The sequence below is a fragment of the Rhinatrema bivittatum genome, chromosome 6 (genome assembly GCF_901001135.1).
Source record: "Rhinatrema bivittatum chromosome 6, aRhiBiv1.1, whole genome shotgun sequence".
In the NCBI taxonomy this organism is placed as follows: domain Eukaryota; kingdom Metazoa; phylum Chordata; class Amphibia; order Gymnophiona; family Rhinatrematidae; genus Rhinatrema; species Rhinatrema bivittatum.
This window is the reverse complement of record NC_042620.1, coordinates 359734181-359746144: the sequence shown is the minus strand read 5'-3', so window position 1 is coordinate 359746144 and position 11964 is coordinate 359734181. Positions and strand designations below refer to the sequence as shown.

The 11964-nt window shown below is 46.3% G+C and overlaps 1 protein-coding gene across 1 annotated transcript in view; it reads left to right on the top strand.

Annotated features, from left to right (window-relative positions):
- The first annotated feature begins 4680 nt into the window (after nt 1–4680).
- LOC115094623 (teneurin-1-like) overlaps nt 4681–11964 on the top strand; it is a 78924-nt gene continuing 71640 nt past the window's right edge. Inside the window, exon 1 of the mRNA XM_029607877.1 lies at nt 4681–4910. Coding sequence (XP_029463737.1) covers nt 4740–4910 — 171 coding nt within the window. The 5' untranslated portion in view covers nt 4681–4739. The remainder of the gene's footprint in view (nt 4911–11964) is intronic.

The window sequence follows — 11964 nt, the reverse complement described above, 5'->3', positions numbered from 1 at the left end:
ACTTTTTAAGGGGGTCATTTATCAAGCTGCGATAGACATAACTTGCAGCAGTGACAGCACATGGTATTTTAAATACCACATGTTATTTCGCCCCTAATAATGCCAAAATGTTAATGAGTTGCTTTGCATGCAAACGCTTTGCAAATACATGCAAAGCAGCTCTTTACTAGGCAATTTCATGGATATAAAATGTTTGCTTGAAAAATCGCAAGCCGCGTTATTTTCATGAAAGTTCACAAACTTTCCCCAGGAGCAACGGGACACTAACGCACATGAGATAGGGGGCGCTAAAGACAACATACAAGTGGACTTTCTAAGTCACAGGTGCGGGGGGGGGGGGGGGGGGGGGCAGGTGTGACTGGGAATCATTCCTGCTTCCTAAACCAGCAGACAGATTAAGTGGTTGGGGGGTGGGATCCAGGGGAGGTTTGTTTGTTTCATTTTAAATAGATGAAACAAACCCACAAATGAAACAAGAAAAAAAGAAAATAATGAAAAGCAAAATGAAACAATAAAATGTTCAGTGCACACCCCTAATAGAAACCATACAACAAAGTTAACCTAAGCTTTTAAAAGTACCTTTTTAAAACAGTATATACGCAATTAAATACATTGGGAAAAGTAAATTCTAATACATCATGCAATCAGAAAAACAAAATAACATTGATAAACATGAGCAATAAAACAAACAAGTAAATCCTGTAAAAGTCAAATAGAGCTGTCAGCAACTGGCATTATTGAATATAAATCAAAGTCCTACCAAAGCAATAAGCGTAAATTAAAATTATAGTACCTTATAATTATAGTAGCCCAATAGTCAAACACCTGGCAGAACAACCAGGTTTTGGTATCTTGCATAAACTGTAGATAACATTTTTCTGTAAGCAAGAAGTACCACACTCTGGTGCAATCGCAGTAAATGCTCCATCTCACATCTTTTTCAGATGAATTTCAGTCTTTGCTGGAATACATAAGAAATCCTCCTAGTGGGAACATAACATGGGGCCAGGGATATAAGTAATGGATTGAATCTAAGGATACTGGGGAATCCTAAAACCATTTCTAATGTTGAAGGTTAGCATCAGGATTTTAAATTTGTCTTGAAATTCTATTGGGAGCCAATGTGGGGACGTGATCCCACGGGTTTAGTTCACCCTTTTATTTATTTCATTAGCAAGCTCCATAAACTTTGTGTTTGTGAGAAGTGTTTATCAAAATGCAGTCCTTCCATAAGGGTGAGGGCTCTTTTTCAGTCAGATAGTATAGTGATCCTGCAAGTGAACTTCTATTCAAAGTGCGGGTGACCAGTCCTCTGCGTAAAGCAGGTTATCTTGTGCTAGGATCAAGGAATAAGTCCATTCAATTTACAATGCTGTGATTCCAAAACAGGTCTGCTTTATTTACAAAGGAAGGTTTTTATAAATTGCTTTACACAGAGGCAATGAGTGGCACGGTTTTCAGTTCATATGTAGAGCAAATCAGATATTTAAAGTTTTAAATATCCAATAGAGATCATAAATTTCATATTTCCCTACAAACTTAAGGATTATTCAGCATGCTGCTGTTCCTAGCCTTCCAGAGGTGACAGATATCCATCATTGCTTTCCATGAAAGACTCATTTTTCATATAACTGTACCTTGGGATTCAGGTTTCACAATTCAATAGGCCAGTCATTGTTTATCTTACTCCAATGTCAGATAAGCTACTTAGAGTAAAGCTCTGCAGTATTAAAGCAAGCCACTTCTCCCCAGCTTTTCCAAGCAATAGAGCTCCAAATTACCACACACTCACACGCACGCACACATGCACATACACACGATGCTTTGTGTTCTAAGATTACCATATGGAAGAGTGTCACAATTCTTACCAACAGTCCCAGTTTTAGAGAAGTAGTGAAAATACTGATTTTAGTCTCCTGCAGAACCGAAGGAGCTCTGCAGTTGTACTTCATTCCTTCCAGGAGCTAAAGCTAGCTTCCTGGTCACTCATGCTGCTCTATGAGCTCAGAAGCTGCCACGCCAAGCTCGCCACTGCCCTTCACACAGTCCACACTCACTAAACACACTGGGGCAGATTTTCAAAGCCTACGCACGTAAATCCAGGTGGATTTACGCTCGTAGGGGGGGTTACGCGCGCCAAGCCTATTTTGCATAGGCCCGGTGACACGCGCAAGCCTCGGGACTCGTGTAAGTCCCGGGGCTTGAAAAAGTGGGCGGGGTGGGGTGGTCCAGGGGCGGGGCATGGGCGTGACCAGAGGCCCTCTCCACTGCCGCTGGGTCCAGGGATCACATGTTGGCACTCGGCCGGCAGGGGCAACTAACAAAATAAAGGTTGGGGGGGTTTAGGTAGGGCTGGGGAGCGAGTTAGGTAGGGGAAGGGAGGGGAAGGCGGGGGGGGGGGGGGGGGGGGCGAAGGAAAGTTCCCTCCGAGGCTGCTCCAATTTTTTTTTTTGCAAACGCATGCTGATTATACCATTAACAAACTCCACGTACTGTCTGATTGTGTTTTATCATTTTTCAGATTATCATTTTTCCCATTTCCAAAATTAACCTTACATTTCAGTCTGTGCTTCCACGCATCTTTTTAGATTGCTACAAATGTAACATCACCTTTGTGCCGGTCCCTGGGTACTTTTCCAATTTCCAATGAGCTTTTAAAACATGCCCTTTCCTCTAGTGAATATAAACAGTTATACTGCACAGAGGAATGTGAGTGTGCAGATATACAATCCATCTGCTTTTTGTGGAGACTCGCTCAACACATGGTTACAGAGGCCCTTATAAATCATAGAAACAGAGAAATGTGATGGCAGAAAAGGACCATGCAGCTTATCAAGTCTGCCCAGCCACACAGCTGATCAATTTTACCACCTCCACCACACCCTGTCTTAAAGGTTTTCCTAATTGTTCACTCTCTGTCTCCTCATTTAGAATTCCTGGTGCCTTATCAATTTATTGTTGTAATTCTCTTACAAAGGGGATTGAAAACAAGTTGTACAAATCAATTGCAAAATGTAAGCATGTCAATGGCAGACATAAGTTTTCAACTTATCAATTGTTTGAGAATTTTCTCTGCTAATATTTGGAATCAAGTCTGTTTACTACAAAGGTGAACTATCCTACTGATTCCTCAGAAGTAAACAAAAATTAGTTTATTTAAGTGAAATAATGCTTTTTAAAGCCTTATTTTATTAATAAACACAGAGTTTCATAATGACATCAAGGTTCAAGTATTTCCTGTTGCTAATGCCCTCACCAACTGCATTAGCTCCTCCCACAACTGCATTATCCTCCTGGCAGCTCCATCTCTTTCAGCCATTGTTCACTTTACTGGAATTCTCGCTTGCCAGGGTAAGTAACCTGCTGTTTTAGAAAACAATGTTAACTCATTTATTCATGTTGACAACACACTATGATGTGAGGCAGTTTTCTCTCTCCTTATTGATGCATATTTTATCAGTAGCCATGGCTCCCACAGATTAGTACCTCAAGATATTTAAGCCTCTGGCTCTAACTTTTTATCTTACCCCTTGCAGCTCTGAGTTCAAACACATGATAAGACTGCCTGAAAATACTGATTCTCTGTCCAGCATGATTCTTTACTTCTAATGAAAAATAAAGTTTGCTATTAAAATAGGCATGGGTGGATACGCACTGGGGGCACAGATATAGTCAACATATTTTCCTCATGTTCTGTATTCTTCTCTTCTTTTCTGTTGATATATCTATGAAACTACCAGTTAAGATTAGCTAACCTTTACACGAATCGCATTTGAGTTCCAATAATAGCAAGTCCTTTATCAGCAAAAAGCAGAAGGGCCTTCAAAGGCAATCCAAACATGGTGCAAGATATACAAGCAAAGGACAAAATAAAGTAAATGCTTTAAGGTAAATTTCAAAAGCCCGGTGCGCACATCAATCGGGGGATACGCAAATAATCGGGCTCATGCGCTCTGAGCAGATTTTAAGAACCGCCTGGATACGAGCATAAATGCCGCAGTGCCCACATCTCGGAAGCTTTCAAAAAGGGGCGGGACGTGAGCATTGTGAGGCGTGAATCCGAGATGTGAGCGTAAATAGTTATGCAATCCGTCGTGCGCCCCCTGCTGCACAACTTTACTTCTGCTTCGGATGACGTGAAGGTTAAAAATAAAGACAGGCAGATCTGCAGGATTTTTAGGGTCACGGATAACCGGAGACAGTGAAGGCTAGTAAAAGGGGTTTGAGGACCTGTCTCTTAAATGGGTGAACAGGGGATGAACTGGTAAAACTGAGAATAGTGTTGACGTGCGTCCCTTTTAAAATCCCCGAGTTACTCAGTAGAAGCGGCATTTACAAGCACATACACGAGCCCGCTCAAAGTTTGGCGCACCGATTTGAAAGTTACCATCCCTGTGAACATCAGGAAAATGGAAGACCTTCAAGAGCAACAAAGGGTCTTTGTACTAAGAAAACATCAAGAGCTAAACATAATGAAAGCTTGCACCTTTCTTTATACGTGAGAAGGCCTTCAGATTCTGAATAGCAAAAGTATAAATAAAATCAACTGTTTTCTCTACTCCTGTCTATGTGTGTGCTATGTGCAAGATAACCCTTTCACATAATATTTATTTTTCCTAAGGCTAGTGAGTTAAACTTTTCTGTTCTTTTGTCTGTTTGTTTGTTTGTTGGCAGAAAACACTCAGAGTATCTATCGTGTCAATCCGGATGGTTCTCTTCGGGTCACCTTTGCCAGCGGAATGGAGATCACGCTGAATACAGAGCCCCACATGCTGGCAGATGTCGCCAACCCCACCCTAGGAAAGTGCAACATCTCATTGCCTGGAGAACACAGCCCAAATCTGATTGAGTGGCGGCAGAGGAAAGAGCAGAGCAAAGGCAGTCTCTCGGCATTTGAAAGGCGTTTGAGGGTAGGGCTTTCTCTTGGCAAAGTACAGAACTGTCTGAGGAGTCTTTTCAAGTGAAATGCATTAACTTGCACAATATTTTTCTTCTAATAATTTTTCTAAATTCAGACAAGCAAATTACACTAATAAAACTGCATGCTTGGCAAGGAAAAAAAGTGCTGAAATGACTATGGTAAGAGGGAGTGTTTATAACTGAGCGTGTAGGGTTAAGTGAGTAAAAAGTACTTCCTTACTTTAACCCAAAAATTTTCAAAACAGACTTATGCACATTATTCTGCTTTGAAAATTAGGGCTGTGAATATTAAGACAGGCTTACCCGCATAATACTGATTTTCAGAAGTATGCATGTAAAAGATTTCCCCACCAAGATTCTGCATGTGAATATAAGCGTGTGAATTCTGCATGTACTTTTACACACAAAAAACCCCTTCGTGATTTTCAGAAGCCCACACATAAAACTAATAGGGTCATTTATCAAAATGCGCTATGGTGTTAATGCCCGTGATAACGCCATAACGCATGCGATAGTAATGGTATTGCATTACGCAAATTTTTCATAGGGGCGGGATTAGGGGGGGTGAATGAAAATGAATTAATGAAAATGATTAATGAAAATGAAGGGCATTTTTGCACAGTGCGATAGCGTAACGCACTCTGGAAATAACTACACCTTTTTTTCCTGGTGTTAATCTGTGCACAATGCCCGTAATGCAATTTGTAATAAAGATTGTAATTTGGGAGAGGGGGAGAGAGAGAGCAAGAGAGAGCACACCCCTGGGGAGGCCTTCACAGTAGTCAACTATTTATATCACTATAGGTGTTGCGATTCCGGTCACTGGGGCAGTGACCGGGCCCTTACCTCCTTCTGAGGCGCCGCGATTCGCCGGTCCCCGAGCCTCTCGAGCCGCGTGGCAGCGGCTGAAAACCGCTTCGGAGCGTGGCACTCCAAGGGGGCAGAGTCTTCGGCGGCGTCTCCACAAGGGAGACGCCGCCGAAGACTCTGCCCCCTTGGAGTGCCACGCGTGCGCGCGAGGACCTCCGTTTTATTGGTGCAGCCCCGGATGTCAGAATCCACCTCCTGATGACGTCAGACGCCAGTAAGGGGGATTTAAACCGAGCCCGGGGATTCTATCTTTGCCTAGCAACGAGGTCACTTTCTGAAGTGCTAGTTGCCTCCTGTCGGTTCCTGATTCCTGCCTGCCTGCCTTGTATTCTGCTTGCTTAATCGTTGGTTCCTGTTTGCCGCCTGCCTTGATTCCAGCTCGTGACTTTGACTTTGCCAGTTTGCCGCCTGCCCTGATTTCTGCCTGTGACTCCAACCCTGCTTGACTGCCGCCCGCCTCGACTCCGGTCCGTGACTCCGTCTCCGCTGCCAGCCTCCAGTCCTGACTCAGCTCCGTGACTTCACTTTGCCTGTTTGCAGCCAGTCCTGACTCCGGTTCACACTCTTCCTGGGTTCATCAGTACTTCGCCTAAGTCCCAGCGGTCCGGGTCCCTACGGGCTCCTCCTGGGGGGACCTCGGACTTCCAGGGTGAAGACGCCTAAGCCCTAGCGACCCGGGTTCCTACAGCTCCTCTGGAGGAATCACGGGTTTCCAGGTGAAGCTCGTCAGCCCAGTGTGTGTTCTGCCTCCCGGTCGTCCTTCCTGGCCGGCCGGCCCAAGGATCCACTTCCCGGATTGGATAGTCGTAACAATAGGAGGGCCAGCTAATAACTGGAGATGAGGTTTTGGTGGTGGTTTAGGGTTTTGGGGCCAGTTTTACATGCAGAGTGAGTCGTACAAATAGCACAGTACACCTCAGTGAAGATTTGGCGTTATTTGGAGTGAGGAAGGTCTCACAAAGGTGAGATTTCTACAATGTTCTCTCTTGATACATCAAGCTAGGGTAAGAGAACATTGTAGAAATCTCACCTTGGAATGAGACTTTCCTCACTCCAAATGACATCAAATCCTCACTGAGGTGTACTGTGCTATTCATACATCTCACTCTGCATGTAAAACTGGCCCCAAAACCCTAAACCACCACCGAAACCTCACCTCAAGTTATTAGCTGGCCCTCCTGCAGTGACAAAAGGTTGACTACTATGAAAGCTCTCTCTCTCTCACCAGCAAGAGGTACAAAAACGTTTCTTATTGCAGGTTGTAAAATTATAGCATTTTGATGAATCTAGGGGTCAGTTTTATGAGAGAAAGTCCTTTTGAAAATTCAGCCCTAAGTGTACAACTTGGCCAATGACTTGAAAATTAGAGCTCATATTTGTTATTTTTGGGTGTTCTTTTGGTTTGTTTTTTTTAGTTAAACTCTGGGATATGCTATTTTTAAGCACTCTGGGGAAGCAATTTTTTTTTTAATTAAATGCAGGGCTTGCAGTCCCATGTATACCACTGAAACATTTTCAAAAGGAAACTCCACATGGTGTTTCCCTTTGAAAATCCAGGCCATAGGAAAAACGGCAGGTATTTAGTCCCCACATATTTTTGCATCTGCTTTGAAGCAGGTGCAAATTTACACACAGAAAGTATGGATGTGTACTCTCCTTCCCCCAACCTTACATCACCTCTTTTTTGGCACAAGTACTTGTATTGAAGGGGAGGTGAGGAGGACAATTTTTTGTGAATAAACAACTGTTTATCCACATAAAAACCTATAAAAATTACTTTCCCTGTAACTTCATGATTGTACAAAACTTGCAACTGTTAGTTTAATTTAATTGCAAAGCTTTGCTCTAAGCAAAATTTTCTATATGATAATTAATGCAGAGTAATGTTTAATATTCTGTGCATCTTACTTTAGTTAATGTTTGCATTCATGAACAGGAGTAGATATAAAAATGACTGCAAACCAAAATTGTAAATTTAATTAACTTTGGATCAAAGACCTAACTTGATTGTGCTTTGATGAAATCAAATATCTTTTTGACATGAATAGTGCTAAAAGTGGCATCAGAGATGATGAACATGAAAAGTCTCAGGATAATTCTCTTTATCTACAGTTAATTTTTCTTATGTGATATCATGATGGGAAATAATATTGAAAATTAGGGATGTGAATCGTTTTTCAACGATTAAATCATTATAGAACACAATACAATAGAAATTCTAACGATTTATCGTTAAAAATCGTTAAATCGTGTTAGTGCGCACTAACGGGAGTTAGTGCGCACTAACAGAAAATGATACAAATTGACACTTTCCAGGTCAGTAAAGGTCAGTTAGGAATGAATATGTGTTCCTATTGGCTGGCTGCCCTCTTATCTATTGATGTTACCAAGGTTCCCACTGAGGTAATGGTTGGGGGGATGTGAAATGGAAACAGTTGGAAGCTTGACAAAAAAAGTAACGTGATGATCATCACTCATGTGACTAGAACTTGTTTGTTTATTATTTTTGTTATTTTTGTCAGGAAGCTCCCCCCTGTCTGTGAAGCCAGCCTCTCACTAGTAATGCAGGGAAGGAGCTGTCTCACCCTTCACCATCCTCCCCCCCCCCCCCCCTCACCCACGCACCATTCACTGGCTGGGACATGGGGAGGGGAGGAGTGAGGGTCAGGCAGCTCCCCCCTGTCTGTGAAGCCAGCCTCTCACTAGTAATGCAGGGAAGGAGCTGTTTCAGCCTCACCATCCTCCCCCCCCCCCTCACCCACACACCATTCACTGGCTGGGACATGGGGAGGGGAGGAGTTAGGGTCAGGAAGCTCCCCCCTGTCTGTGAAGCCAGCCTCTCACTAGTAATGCAGGGAAGGAGCTGTCTCACCCTTCACCATCCTCCCCCCCCCCCTCACCCACACGCCATTCACTGGCTGGGACATGGGGAGGGGAGGAGTGAGGGTCAGGCAGCTCCCTCCTGTCTGTGAAGCCAGCCTCTCACTAGTAATGCAGGGAAGGAGCTGTCTCACCCTTCACCATCCTCCTCCCCCCCTCACCCACACACCATTCACTGGCTGGGACATGGGGAGCGGAGGAGTGAGGGTCAGGCAGCTCCCCCCTGTCTGTGAAGCCAGCCTCTCACTAGAATGCAGGGAAGGAGCTGTTTCAGCCTCACCATCCTCCCCCCCCCCTCACCCACACACCATTCACTGGCTGGGACATGGGGAGGGGGAGGAGTGAGGGTCAGGAAGCTCCCCCCTGACTGTGAAGCCAGCCTCTCACTAGTAATGCAGGGAAGGAGCTGTCTCACCCTTCACCATCCTCCCCCCCCCCTCACCCACACACCATTCACTGGCTGGGACATGGGAAGGGGAGGAGTGAGGGTCAGGCAGCTCCCCCCTGTCTGTGAAGCCAGCCTCTCACTAGTAATGCAGGGAAGGAGCTGTTTCAGCCTCACCATCCTCCCCCCCCCCCCCCCTCACCCACACACCATTCACTGGCTGGGACATGGGGAGGGGAGGAGTGAGGGTCAGGAAGCTCCCCCCTGTCTGTGAAGCCAGCCTCTCACTAGTAATGCAAGGAAGGAGCTGTCTCACCCTTCACCATCCTCCCCCCCCTCACCCACACACCATTCACTGGCTGGGACATGGGGAGGGGAGGAGTGAGGGTCAGGCAGCTCCCCCCTGTCTGTGAAGCCAGCCTCTCACTAGTAATGCAGGGAAGGAGCTGTCTCACCCTTCACCATCCTCCCCCCCCCCCTCACCCACACACCATTCACTGGCTGGGACATGGGGAGGGGAGGAGTGAGGGTCAGGCAGCTCCCTCCTGTCTGTGAAGCCAGCCTCTCACTAGTAATGCAGGGAAGGAGCTGTCTCACCCTTCACCATCCTCCCCCCCCCCCCTCACCCACACACCATTCACTGGCTGGGACATGGGGAGGGGAGGAGTGAGGGTCAGGCAGCTCCCTCCTGTCTGTGAAGCCAGCCTCTCACTAGTAATGCAGGGAAGGAGCTGTCTCACCCTTCACCATCCTCCCCCCCCCCCCTCACCCACACACCATTCACTGGCTGGGACATGGGGAGGAGAGGAGTGAGGGTCAGGCAGCTCCCTCCTGTCTGTGAAGCCAGCCTCTCACTAGTAATGCAGGGAAGGAGCTGTCTCACCCTTCACCATCCTCCCCCCCTCACCCACACACCATTCACTGGCTGGGACATGGGGAGGGGAGGAGTGAGGGTCAGGCAGCTCCCTCCTGTCTGTGAATCCAGCCTCTCACTAGTAATGCAGGGAAGGAGCTGTCTCACCCTTCACCATCCTCCCCCCCTCACCCACACACCATTCACTGGCTGGGACATGGGGAGGGGAGGAGTGAGGGTCAGGCAGCTCCCTCCTGTCTGTGAAGCCAGCCTCTCACTAGTAATGCAGGGAAGGAGCTGTCTCACCCTTCACCATCCTCCCCCCCTCCCCCTCACCCACACACCATTCACTGGCTGGGACATGGGGAGGGGAGGAGTGAGGGTCAGGCAGCTCCCCCCTGTCTGTGAAGCCAGCCTCTCACTAGTAATGCAGGGAAGGAGCTGTTTCAGCCTCACCATCCTCCCCCCCCCCTCACCCACACACCATTCACTGGCTGGGACATGGGGAGGGGAGGAGTGAGGGTCAGGAAGCTCCCCCCTGTCTGTGAAGCCAGCCTCTCACTAGTAATGCAGGTGGGATAGGGCACTGCATGCAGGAAGATCACAACACCCCTGGTGTCAGGGTTAGGGCACTGTGTGCAGGAAGACCACAACACTCCTGGTATTAATAGGGATAGGGCACTGTGTGCAGGAAGATCACAACACCCCTGGTGTCAGGGTTAGGGCACTGTGTCCAGGAAGATCACAACACTCCTGGTATAGGATAGGGCACTGTGTGCAGGAAGATCACAACACCCCTGGTGTCAGGGTTAGGGCACTGTGTGCAGGAAGATCACAACACCCCTGGTGTCAGGGTTAGGGCACTGTGTCCAGGAAGATCACAACACTCCTGGTATAGGATAGGGCACTGTGTGCAGGAAGATCACAACACCCCTGGTGTCAGGGTTAGGGCACTGTGTGCAGGAAGATCACAACACCCCTGGTGTCAGGGTTAGGGCACTGTGTGCAGGAAGATCACAACACTCCTGGTATTAATAGGGATAGGGCACTGTGTGTACATGAAGATCACAACACCCCTGGTGCCAGGGTTAGGGCACTGTGTGCAGGAAGATCACAACACCCCTGGTATTAATAGGGATAGGGCACTGTGTGTACATGAAGATCACAACACCCCTGGTGCCAGGGTTAGGGCACTGTGTGCAGGAAGATCACAACACTCCTGGTATTAATAGGGATAGGGCACTGTGTGCAGGAAGATCACAACACCCCTGGTGCCAGGGTTAGGGCACTGTGTGCAGGAAGATCACAACACTCCTGGTATTAATAGGGATAGGGCACTGTGTGTACATGAAGATCACAACACCCCTGGTGCCAGGGTTAGGGCACTGTGTGCAGGAAGATCACAACACCCCTGGTATCAGGGTTAGGGCACAAGTTCTAGTCACATTGACGGATCACATTACTTTTTTTGTCAAGCTACCAACTGTTTCCATTTCCCATCTCCCATATACTGTCAGTGGGAACCTTGGTAACATGAATAAATAAGAGGGCAGCCAATAGGAATACATATTCATTCCTAAACTGACCTTAACTGACCTGAAAAGTGTCAAATTGTATCAATTTCTGTTAGTGCGCACTAACTCCTCTTAGTGCGCACTAATCGGAAAAAACGATTTTTAACGATTTTTCAACGAAATAATCGTGCCTAACACGATTTTCTTCTCCTGCCACACGATTTCAATCGTTAAGACGATATGGCACACGATTCACATCCCTATTGAAAATGGAATTGTCTATTCAAGTACAGAAGATGAATATTTATTTAACCAATATTACCTACAATATGCTTGTCCGCACTGCAAAATGTAGCACTTTTTGCATCCAGTCTGACATTCCCGAATGATCTACCAAAATCAATATGTGATCTGTTTCATTATTTTATATATTTAGCAAACTTTGGGCCTTATTTTCTAAACGTATCGCACGTGGTAAGGGACGTTTCGCACGCGAAATGTCCCTTTTCGCGTGCGATACCAAAATGGAGGCGGAGTTGGCC